Here is a 12,204-nt window from a genome sequence, read left to right as displayed (position 1 = left end):
ATTCTTTCAAACAAGAAAAGTTGTTCATGCTTATTACTAGATTATCATTGGGTTAAAAAACAATCAGGAAACACAGGATTGTGTTGAGTACAGCAATAGCAATGTTTTAATTACGTGGAACTCAAAACGTATTTTCTCTTTGCTTGAATCTAATATATGGGCTGGAGGCATGAAAGCTATGAGTGTGACAAAATTACTAAAGAGTGATAGCACCAGCCAGGATTCTCAGTTGACTGGGTGTTTTGACTTCCTCATTTATGACACCCAGAAGGGAATGTTCAGTGGTTTTTTTTTCCTTTCTTTTACAATAATTTTCAAGCTTAGTGCTTACTGAGGACTAGGTCCCGTTCAGGGTCTGTTCCGTCAGTCCAGCATTTGAGTCTTGGGTCTCCAGATCTCAATGTTCCTTTGGATGGCTTTGATTTCTTTCCAGTTCTTTCCCTCATTGACTTGCCAGTGCTCTTACCCACTGCTGACTGGTACAATTCCTGAGAAGGCCCTTGTCACTGTTGCCTCTGGTCCTCTGTTAGCCTCTTGAGTAAATCTGTAGTCTTGAGGTACTGTCAGGATACCCTAACTAGGACCTTTCTCTGTGCTTTGCACCCACTTGCAGTATGAATGCTTTTGTAATTGTCAAAGAAAGGGTCAGTGCCTTGAGGTTTATGACCCTGCCTGAGCCTTTCAGAATGAATTATGGCCTTTCATCTGCTCCGAGGGTCGCCTTCTCTTTGTAATTGCACTGAAGTGACTTTCCACTACATTTGGTACATGCATGCAGGCATGCCATAATTTGTTCTGTAAGACACAGCCTCCCCATAATTACAAGGAATATGTAAGCCTGACTGCTTCAAATATGGCATTAGGATGTGCTCTCTCATTAAATCAATGTAAATCTTTTGACATAGTCTTGTTGGTTCCCTGCATTTTTCTCCCTGGAGTAAAGAACATACTTGTTTGCAAGTGAAAGCTCGCTCTATTTGGGTAATTCTCTTCATCGGCCATACTGGTGCAAACTGAGATAAGCTTACATAGATGTGTGACGTTAGACTGTTGTAACACCAATACGAGTGCTGGAATTATCTGGTGAGTGTCTTGTGTTCAGTGTCCTGTTCCTCCCGGAAGCCAGAAGTATGTTGGATAGGAAACATGGACCTCCTTGAGTTTGTGAGGTGTTCTGTTTGACTGCCCATGACTTTGAACGGCCTTAGCGCTCTCAGGAGATCCAGGGATTTCTTCTTTCATCACTTTGAATTTTTCAGTAAATAATTCCCTAAAAATTCTCCCCTGTAAGTGAGGGTACCACGTGGCCAGTTTTTAGCCTCTTGCTACATGTTTTCCAGGTTGCTTCCTTTGGACCCAAGGGGTATCTGGAAGCCACTCTGGGTGTCACTAGGCTGCATTTTTACTTGAGGACTCTTAGACTTTTGATCTCAATGGTGTCTTTGATAAGGAGTTTTACAAGCTGTGCTCAGTTGTTTTCTGTAGGGTGGGTTCAGTTGCAACATGTGGTTAAAAAATGGCAGCCCTTGATTTCTTTGGATGAAATTAACTCTTGATGTAATTCCCAATGATTTTTAATATTTATAACTGTATTCAGTTTTAGTCTGTGTGATAGCAGCTAGAGGCAACCTTTTTTTTTTTGAATGTGAGTAGAATTTGCTCACTAACTTTATGCTGCTACAAAAAAATTTCCTTTAAGTACTCTAAACTATTTGCACTAGTTCTCATTAGTGTATTCTCTGCATTTTTATCATTGGTTTTTGTCTATCGCTGCATTTTTCTTGTACCTAAGAAAGCCTTAAAATAGGAATTCCAGAATAAAAAAGACCTTGTAAGAAGATTGCAGATTACTGTTGGTTTTCTAGTGGCTATTCTTTTCATTGCCGTGTTAAGGTAGAGGCTTAATGATCAAGTTTGGCTCCAGGGCAAGGCTGAGTGCTGCTCTGAACAGCAGTTTCTATCTAGAGTTCTGTTGAAACGAAGCATTTGCTAACCTGCCAGCTTTTATTTTTGTTTATTTGTGCCTGCTGTATTCATCAGGGCATGGCAAAGTGTACAGTCATGCAGAGGGTTGCCTGAAGACTTTTGGAGGCTGACAGTGATGCACTCCGAGCAGCTACTAAAGCGCGTTTTGGTTATTAATGCCGAAATCTAGAAGTGGCATGATCCCTCTACTCCCCTATGACCTTCTCTTTTAAGTATGTGCATTCAACCAAAACCCACCACCCTGTCTCCTGGGGGGTGACTCTGTTAGGGTCTAGAGAATGTTTTCTACCAGCGACATACATGTTGGTGAGGATATGCAGCATTTGTAACATGCCTGTTCCCTGGATGCTGTGCCTAGCTCTTTGCTTCAGTGGGTATTTGCGTTGCTAACACCTTCCCTAGAGAGTGTGGAGTTTCACATCTCCTTTTCCCTTTCTCTTTCAGGCCCAGGCCTGTTTGCTTCTCCAGAAGGTTCTGCTACTTCGTGAACTGAAGCTCTTCATGACAGAGGAGGAGTGGGAGGAATTGATCAGAGAAAGCATCAGCCAAGTGACAGAGGTAACAAGCTTCAACGTGTTAAACATATAGATAGCACCTAATGGCTGCTGCTTTTACTGGTGTTGCTTGTTCTCAGAGCTGGAGGCTGCAACTGTGCTTGGCTTAACTGATCTTAGAGGGGTTGTGCCAGCTTGCACCAGGCCCCAGTAGTGTCCACCAGAATTACAGCATTCTTGTAACACCACTTTAGACGTATTTTCAGAGTGCAAGCAGTGTGTCTGGTACAGCCCAGCAGTGCCTGTGTACAAATCCGAGGGACAGAGCTCAAGTTTTAGGGAATACACTCATACAGATCAGTTTAAGGTGGTTTTAAAAAATGAAAGTTTTAGTTGAGAGGTGTGAACATTTACTTCAGTTCAGAAAATTTTATGGAAGTTCTGTATTTGAATGAACTTCAGGGCCAAAGAGAGAGGGCTGAAGTACACTAGACTTCTGACTCCTGGTGTGTTGCAGGCCTTCTGGACCAGACTCTTTTACTGATTCAGGGAAATCTTTAAATGCATTCATTGGAAAATAATTTGTACAGAAAAAACAGTGACAGATATTGCGGGGCTTCTGATTCAGTGGCAAGTGCAGATTGTACCTGAAGACAGTTTTTGGGTGCAGCTATTATGTAGGGGATGATCTGTGGGACAGGAGACTGAAGAAGCACATGCCATTCAATTATATCCTCATGGACTGATGTGGGGGGAACCAAGCAGCCAAATTAATGTTATGATGCGGTGACCAAACTTGATGACATGAGAGATTCCAGTCTTGGTGTTTCTACGTAACTGTAGTATTTACCTCTTTCTAAGTGTAGCTTTCATTCTTTACTTGCTTCTTTAAATGCTGGTTACGTGGTAATTTAAGTCATTCTATAATTTACCATATTGGAACAGAACGATTAGGTCTGTTTTCTTTAGTCGAGGAGGGACAAAATAGAAGCAAGTTGAAATCAAGGAATTCAGAGGTGCTCTTTAAAATTATTGAGGAAGCAGATAATCCTGGGTTTCATTAATTAGCTTTTATTTAATGATTACATCAGGAGTCCAATGGGTGGAGTTGGGTATGATTTTATTTTCCAGCTACATAAAACATGCCACTCCTCCCAACCTGGTCATCTCCATGTTTCTCTCTGGCAGCTGAATACCTGCAGGACTCAGTGATTCACCGGGAAACCACAAACATCTACAATGCCTTTATGTTGTTCTTGTCAGGGAAAGTTTAACATCTTGCAACCCGTCCAGTATTTTAATGAGCTTTGCTTACCAAAGCTTCCTCAGTGCCTCTCATTTCTGTGGTCATCTTGTGTTTAAAGAAAAATTCCTGGGAAATATTGTCAGTTTGTTTGGGCTGTCCAAGGTATACCCTGTGGGCAGGAGGCCTCGCGTACTATTAACTGGCAGTGGCATATAGGTGCTGATGCTCTTTTTGGCCTGAAGAAGCCCTGACCCAACATTTTTACAGAGTGCTTTGTTGGTGGGCATATATGTACAGGGTTTTGTCTCCCTTCTTCCTGCTCCCCCCTTGCACTAACACCAGTGCTGGTATGACTCCTTGCAGCTGGGACAACTGCATGTCTTTAAATGTTGCTGTAACTAGGAGGGATCAAGGACTTTATAGTCCATATACCAGTTTTGATTCATAGCCAAAGGCTGATACTTGTGCTGCAAAACTTTCTAAAGCGGCAAAAGGTATTCTTTGTCTGTTTGGGGGTGCAGAAATGCTCACTTTTCTAAGTAATAGCTGTGAGAACATACGGTGGCTCTGTGGAGTAGTAGAACAATGCTCATATCATGACTGATTTCTTTTGGAGATGGTAAAAAAAATCCCTTGGAGCAGAAGTCAGAGGTCCAGGATACTGAACAAATTTAGAATCTGTAGAAAGTATGTATTTGCCAAAGAGAGTAACCCACCATTAAAATGACTTGCTGCAGAGTTTATTAGCTCTGAATCTCCAGGTGGAGGCTGTGTGCTTGACTGAAAAAGAAACTGCAGGTTGGGTAGGAGTTATGGCCTGCTTGTTGAAATTATGAGGTAAGTTTGCATTGTGTTGGGCAAGAGCTTGGGCTAAATGGTAGCCCTTTCTGTCCCTGAGGTCCACACACACCTCTGCTTAGCTAGAGGGTAGGGAGTTTCTCCTGCAGCTCAGTCTTGTCCCTTTTCATCGGAGACTTGTTTTGGTGGGCCCTTCCAGGTCAGCCATGATTTTGGAGGTGACCGTGTAAGCAGGTAAATGTTGGCATGTGAATGCTTACCCATGAGAACCTGGACTAAGAGCTGTAACTCATGATGCTGTGGAAAATGAAGACATTTTATTGCCCTTCCTCTAGTTAAGGGATCTGCAGTTGTTGTCATTGGCCATTCCTGTCACTATCCCTTACAAATAGCCTTTTTTATTTAAGAGGAAAAAATGATTATGCAGAACTTTATACCTTTCTTTGACCCAGGGAGAAGTCCGAAATAACCTGGGAGGTCCAACTCTAATTGACAATACTTGTAATTCAAGCAGCGGTATTGTTCACAACGGAGCTGTTACCTGAAGGGTTTGCTGCACTCTCTGCTTGGTCAGATTTGCAGCTATGGGGCTGGTAGCTCTGGAAGTGCAGGATTGCCGTTGCAAGGCTGTGAAGGGATGGGGTGCTGTCTCCTGGTGTCTGTCATCCCGTCTGTAATTGCACTGCATACCTGCAGAGCACCAGGTGAGGAACGGGGAGCCTGGGATGGTTTTAGGCAGTGATAATGTTCTGGAGCTGGGAAAGAAGCAATGTGAGAAAACTGTGGTCTTGGATATCATTGAATTATGTGTGCAAAACTTAAGAGGCAGATGAGGGAGGATCAACGGCCAGGAACTTTTAAGCGAAGAGACAGCTTCCTGAAATAGCAGCTCTGGCTGCTGTGAGGCAATGGCTCTTGTGCTTGCATAAGCTAACTTGACCTTACTTGTTCCCAAAATGTTTAAGCATGCTTATAAAACATATATCACAGTCATGAGGAATTCATGTTTGCCATCTCCTTACTGTTGGCAAGGCAAGTCTTGGTATCATAGTGGGTGCTTCGGAGTTGACTTGTTTTTACGAGAGCTCTGCTTGCTGTTGGTGCTCTTGGCTTGTTGTGCTGGGTCTCCTGAGCAGAAAGCCTTGTCCACAAGCCCTGCGACTGCCAAGGTGAGGAAGCAGAGAAGTAGCTTTGGCACAGTTTTGGCCTCCCAAGTCCGAAATAGTTACTTTACACAAAGCAGAATGTTACTACAGTTATTCAAGTTTATTCTAATGTTGGGAGTCTAGACGGCTCAGTTATGTTTACAATATAAAGAAATTGCTTCATATTGTAAATGACAGAGCTCACCTGAGATCCTAGACTGACAGAAACTTTTTCCTCTTCCAGAGCTTTGTTCTTTTATCAGTAGGTCTCAAAGCACTTTACAAAGGAAATTCAAACCAGTGAGTTGTTGATGCAATGAAGAAAGTATTTTGCATAAACCCAAGTTCTAATGTATTTACTTAAGTCATTCACCCCGTTTCACAGATGACACATGACACGCTTGGCTGTTAGCTGAGCCAAGAATCAAACTCTGGTCTCCTGAGACATCCCAGAGACACTCTGTGCATGGACAATCTGTTTTTTAACTTGGCTTCACAACAGCCCGGTGTTGGATAGCAATCCCTGTCCCTGCCTTACCTAAGGAGGGTGCTGGTGGTTGTGAGTCCAGACTGCTCGGAGTCATGCAGTGAGGCTGGTGGCAGAAGGTGAGGCCCAGGTTCCCCATTTCATGCAAGGAGCTGCCCCACGGTTTTGGTGGGATCTCCGTGGGGTTGCTGCTAGGGCACACACACTGTCTTTTTGACTCTGTCAAGCGCCTCTCGATTTGGTCTTCCAGCTCTCCCAGTTGTCATTGCCGGCACCTGCTGGTGTTTGTTTCCCCATTAGATATATTTCTGTTTTCTTTCTGGTGGGTTACAAAAGTGCTGTCTTGGCTTTAGAGTGATCTTGAACCTGTGCCAATTTTTGAGTAACTCACTGACAGATTTGGGGCAGGAAGCTCCAGGATCTGAATACATAGTTTTTTTACCTTTTTTTGTCATCCCTTTGGCAGAGACTGGCTGCCTTGCCTTCCTGAGCTGAGGTGCTTTGTGTAACTCCCAACTTAAGCTGAAACTCACAGTTATGATGTGAAAGTCAGGGGGAGGTGGGAAAGGATCTTGAGGAATAGTCCAGAAAATGTGTTTTCACGGCTGAGCAACTCCAATACAGAACAGCCCTCCGAAAACTGTTGTTAAACTGCTTTCTCCAGCTTGTACACAGCAGTTTCCTGAGGGTTTCCTTTGTTTCTCTTCTGCAGTAAGTACATCATAGGAACAGCCCAACTTTATTACTCTTTTTTCCTTTGCTTGTTGTGTCAGTGTCATAAGGGATGGGCAGAGCGGATAGTGTTCAGGTTGGTTGGTAGAAAACAAAATGGGATCAAGGCATCCTAGGACGTAAAAACGCTCACAGAATCTGATACCTAAGTCCAGTGCAAGACCAGAGCTTTCCCAGTCACCGATAGTGGAGACATTCAGATAAATATACACATAATCCTAATGAGACACATGTGATTCCACTTAGGTGGTTACTTATATTCGGACTGGGCAGGCAGCAGTGTTTCCATTGAAAGGCATGAATGTAGACATGGGCTGTGCAAGGGATGGTATCGATAACCCAAGACCTCTTTTCCAAGACTTGTATCATTTGAAAGTTACTGTATGCTGACAACTTTTTTTATTGTGTGGCATTAGAGGGCTTTGTGGCTATTGTGTTGTTCAGCGAGGGATTTAAAATAACTAGCTGGAACCACTCAGAATGTGTGGGGGAGAGAGGGGTGTACTATCTAGCCTTCCAGTGTAGACATGCCCTTCATTTCTGAAGGGCATCCCATTTGATTATCAGGGTCTTAATTTGTAGGGAGATGAATTATTAACAATGACTTCATCAAATCTCTAAAAAAGCTGTTCTTCAATTTTTGTCCTGAAGATTGCCTGAATTTTATCTGTCCATCTTTATAAATTCTTAATTCATTGCCCTTTCTCAGCCTCTTAGCTTGTAAAATGAGGCCAGTAGTGATTTAACTGATATCTTTGACATGCTTTCGGAATGCTGGATGTCTCTGTGGAGAACTTGCTCTCCTCTGTTCCCTCAGCTGCCCTGTATGGATTTCCCTGCTGCATTTTCATGTGGTCTGTGGAAAAAAAAATAAAAATCAGATCTTTAAACTTGGGAAAACATTGACATTTTCTGTGAGAATGGCTTCCGGATTTGGGGGCTCCTCCCTCCAGTAACAGCCAAAATAAATATTGCAAAAATGCAAAAAATGCCCTTTAGTCATACCCTTTGACATAGGGGTCTGCTTAGTCCCCTGCCTTCCCTTCCTCTCTCAGTCAGGGACAAGCAGAAACCTGGTGGTTCCCTTCCCTTTGTGAGCATTTCTTGACTTGTTTTTGCTAGAGATGCAAGGAAAAAAGTTTTGAACACTTGTACTTTGTCTGCAGAAACTTAGTGAGAGAGAACGGAGGGAGGAGGGACTGTTTTTTTTGGTGGGGTTTTTGTGTTGGGTTTTTTTTTCTTCTCCTCTTTAAGTGCTCTCGACAGCAGCTGCCGTCCTGTTCAGGTGGGTGGTGTGAGACCCTCTCTGGGTGTGCTCGTGTACCTTGCGTACGTGGAGCTGGAAATGCATCTGGAAACTGGTGTGGAGCAGCATACTCATCTCTCGTCCCTTCTTTGTCTTTCATGATCTAACCCTAAGTTCTAGCTTGGGTTCCTCTGTTGTAGAGTGAATACTGTCATGAAAGGAAGTATTTGAGGGTGGCTTGTCTGGGTTTTGGGAAGCTCAGAGTTGATTCCTGGCTCTGTCGTGATCTGTGTGACTCAGTCATGTTACTTGGCCTCTGTGAGCCTCTGCGAAACTGAGGGAGTGATGCTGGCTTGCCTCTTGCCTCTCAGGAGAAATGTGAGTGTAATTGCAGGTGAGGCGAGGGTGCTTACATTGGATAATAACAGGAGCTGTGAGCACACAGAATACTAAAATAATTTGGTTGTCAGTTTGTTATTAGCTTCTAAATAGCAGAGGAAGGCTGTGCCCCTCCCAAACCTCTCAGCTTACCTGTATGTTGACGTAGGAAAACTTGTGCTTTGGCTGAGATAAAAGGCACAGGCTTGTAGGGCCCCAAACCCACTTGCTGGAGCCCCTCGGGGTGTGAGCCCACCACAGGGACCCTGTTGCTCTGGGCCCCCGCATGCAGCATGGCAGCTAGGGCAAAGCTTTCGCTTTCACAGTCGGCGTGAAAGCAGTCAGTGTGCTGAGAGCAGACCTCTTCAGCGCTTTCTGGTCGTGACTGTGACCATTCAGTAGGGTGGAAATTTTGCTGAACTATTTACAGCTGGAGAAGAGAATTTACCTTAGCAACCTGGGGCTGTGGCAGGGAGTGTAAGGTCGTGCAGGGCGGGTGGAGGTATATGTTTTGCAGAAGGCACTTGGCACTTTATTCAGCCATGAATCCGCACATTTATCCATCAGCACCAGGCCTGTTATGGGGGAGGAGGGGGAAGGATGGAGATAGCGCAGTGTGCGGAAAGAATGCAGGTTGGCTGGGATTCTCCAGCTCACGGAGCAGTGATGGATCTGTCAGAAGGGCTGGGCTGTTTGTTTTGAACAATGAAATAGGCTGAAGGATGTGCTGGGAATGCTTAAATATCAAATGGTGTTCCAATTTCCAGCTAGGAAACGTGCTCGTCTCTTGGTAGCAGAATAGATCCTGCTGTGTCTTTTTAAGTCTGGGCTAAGTGTGTCCCCCACTGTGGTACCTGTGAAAGGGGCAGAGGTGCAGGCAGGCTGAGACTGTAGGGGAGTGCGAATGTGGAGGCTTCCAGAAATCTTGCCTGGCTCCATGTAACAGTGTATTGCCATATCCCCTGCAGGGAAAGCTGGGCAGTGGCTGGGATGCTGACGTTGGCTCTGGATGCACATGCATCACTTTTTGCTGTGTGGCAGGTTTCAGGGGAACCTGAAACTAGGTTTAGGCTAAGACTAACATCCTATCTGGGAGACTGAGGCATAGAGCTGCCTCAGTTTGTTAACCACAGAGCTAGGTTAACTAGTTGCCAGCCCTCTGTCCTAATTGTATGACTGAATTGCTGCAGGTATTTACCTCCTGTGCTCTAACAAACTTGTTTTATGCTTCGTAAAGATGAAGGAATGTTGTGAAGTGCAATGAGAAATGGAATGAAGGTTGGATCCTGCAGTAGTTGGGATATCTCCGTGGGGAATATAAGAAAAAACACTGATTGATAAGATGCTGGGAGTGTGTTCCTTCTCCTCGTAGAAGTCCAAGAAGCAGAGATCTTTGGATCCAGGAGTGCCTTCTACCAGAAACAGCCAGAGGGTTTCGGCAGCAGCGTGTTTGATACAAGACAAAACCATCTCTGCCTGCTGAATCCATGTAGGGTGAGGCAGGAACTGTGTTGCTGTATTGGCTTGAGATGAGATGGGAGTTCCAGCTGTGAAAACTGCCTCCGTATTTTTTCCTTTTGGAAAATGACCTGCCTAGATCTGCTGACAGCTCAGATGTGCAGGCATGATTAACCATCACAGGTATTACTGAGCTGTAACTGGAACCGGGGTTCCCTGGAATTTGGGACTGGCTGTTACTGAAGGAGCAGAGTAAGAAAAGCAGAAAATGGGAGAAAACCCCCACAATCAGCAAGTGATGCAAGTGTAGCTTTTGAGTAGAAGTCATGTGGTCTCTCTGCTTTTAGTATCGAGTGATTGGGTTGTGTGGCTGTCGGGTTGGTAATGCTTTCAGAGCCAGGGAAGGGAGAGCTGGGTACGCTTGCCAAGAGTGCTTGATGGCAGAGAATCACAGAACAGGTGGTTAGACGAGTTCTTCTGCGTTTTCCCTTAACCCTCCACCACTGACCTGTAGCATAGCTGGAAGCAAAACCCCTGCTTTGTGCCTCAGTCTTGCTGTGTAAAATGGAGATACTTGCCAACCTTGCGCAAGTCTTTTGTGATCTAATCAGTGTTTGAGGCTCTCCTAAGGATGCTGCAGATGACTGAAATACTGCTTTCCTTTTCAAGGCATTTTTGCCATGTGTTGCGGCTTGCCATCTGTTACATAATAGCTTTTGCTTTAATTTTATGATTGTATTTTATATATTCCCCCAATGAAATCATGGTAGGCCTGTGAAATGATTGACCTACACAATTGGGGTGGCACTGTTAATTTCATCTTTCTTCAGATAGCTGAGGGGGGGAGCAGACCAAAGCGATCTGCTGTGCGAACTCACAACATACAGACAACAGTTGGTACCTTATGTAGCAAGAAATTATGACAGATACTTGGGAAGGCTGCTTTTGAGGTTTAGACCCAGTTCCCATTGAAGAAGTTTGGGATCAGTTCCCTAAGGCTTGCCAGCAGCCCCAGTCCAAAGTCAGCTGCTTTTACATAAGCAGAGCACAGCATGTTTCTCTTGGTGTTGCATGCTAACGCAGATCCCACAAAAGCAAAAGCTCCGCCGTGTACACTCCCCGTGCTAGGAGGACGAGAGTGAAGCAACGTGTGACAGAAGATAGTCATCTCATGTGGCGTGCAGTGGGGAAGTACTCTGAGGCAGTGGTGAGGAGATCAAGATAACAAGTGACACTGAGCTGAGCGGGAATTGAACTCAAGTCTTTAAGTTGGCTTGATTGTCTCAACCATACCACATACAGAGGTACTGGCATTTTTGTGCTCTTCGGAGTAAATTTCTTTCACACCCTTTGTAGCAGAAGGGAAAGGGAAAAGACACATACTGAGAAACAGTAAGACTTCATCTGAATCCAGCTTCCTTAAAGCCAATCCATTCTGCTTCGGGACTAGAGAAAACTGCGTACTGTAGAAATGAATTATCTGCTGCTTCTTTGCTGCTCCTTCGGCTTCTCCACCCACTACCACTCCTTCTTGTTCCTTCCTGGTCTTCTCTGAGTGCTGTTTAAAAGTGATCCATTTCAGTTTGCAAAGCTGTTTGCAAAGCGCTTAAATTCTACTGAATAGCTTCTGGCTATTTATGCTGGTGGAACTGCACTTGTGTTTCCAGACTCATGCAAAACACTCCTTTTAATATAAATGCTTAGTCTTACAGAACTGATGTTGCTAGACTAGTGGTATTTTCTATCTCCACCTGGGCAAGCCACCCTTTTTGTTCTGCAGGTCTGCATGAATTTGGTAAGGCACCCCAAACTAGACACACTTCCCAATTTCCCAAGCACCTGAAAACTGTTTGCAGACTTCTGAAAATCAGCCCCTCGGGTGTTTTTCAGAGCTATAGGACTTTTCTGTTGACTTCAGTAGGATTTGTTTCAAACCCTTCAAAGGATCAGGGCAATTCTGAGAAGTAGGGATGGCAGCAAGAACAGCCAGAGTCGAGCCAGTGCAATTTAAATGCAGTTGTGTACATCTCTCATCTACGGTGAAGAGAAGACGCAGTTTATTTTTAACACCTTCTTAATTCTGAAATGTTTGCATATTAAAAAGAAAAAATGACAGCTGGCTTCACTGTGGCTCCTTCTCACAGTACTGCACTGATCCTTCTTGTTCCAAAGAGCTGACAATCCGTACTGATTTCCTCTCACTGTGAACTTGTATGCAACTTAGCAAAATAAGG

General features: G+C 44.3%; 1 protein-coding gene across 1 annotated transcript in view; it reads left to right on the top strand.

Moving 5' to 3' along the window:
• MYBBP1A (MYB binding protein 1a) overlaps window positions 1-12,204 on the top strand; it is a 61,648-nt gene that overhangs the window by 43,900 nt on the left and 5,544 nt on the right. Inside the window, exon 24 of the mRNA XM_056347634.1 lies at window positions 2,431-2,544. Within this exon, the coding sequence (XP_056203609.1) occupies window positions 2,431-2,544 (114 nt within the window). The remainder of the gene's footprint in view (window positions 1-2,430; window positions 2,545-12,204) is intronic.

The sequence above is a fragment of the Falco biarmicus genome, chromosome 1 (assembly GCF_023638135.1).
Source record: "Falco biarmicus isolate bFalBia1 chromosome 1, bFalBia1.pri, whole genome shotgun sequence".
Classification (NCBI taxonomy): domain Eukaryota; kingdom Metazoa; phylum Chordata; class Aves; order Falconiformes; family Falconidae; genus Falco; species Falco biarmicus.
This window is presented reverse-complemented; position numbering and strand designations above follow the sequence as displayed.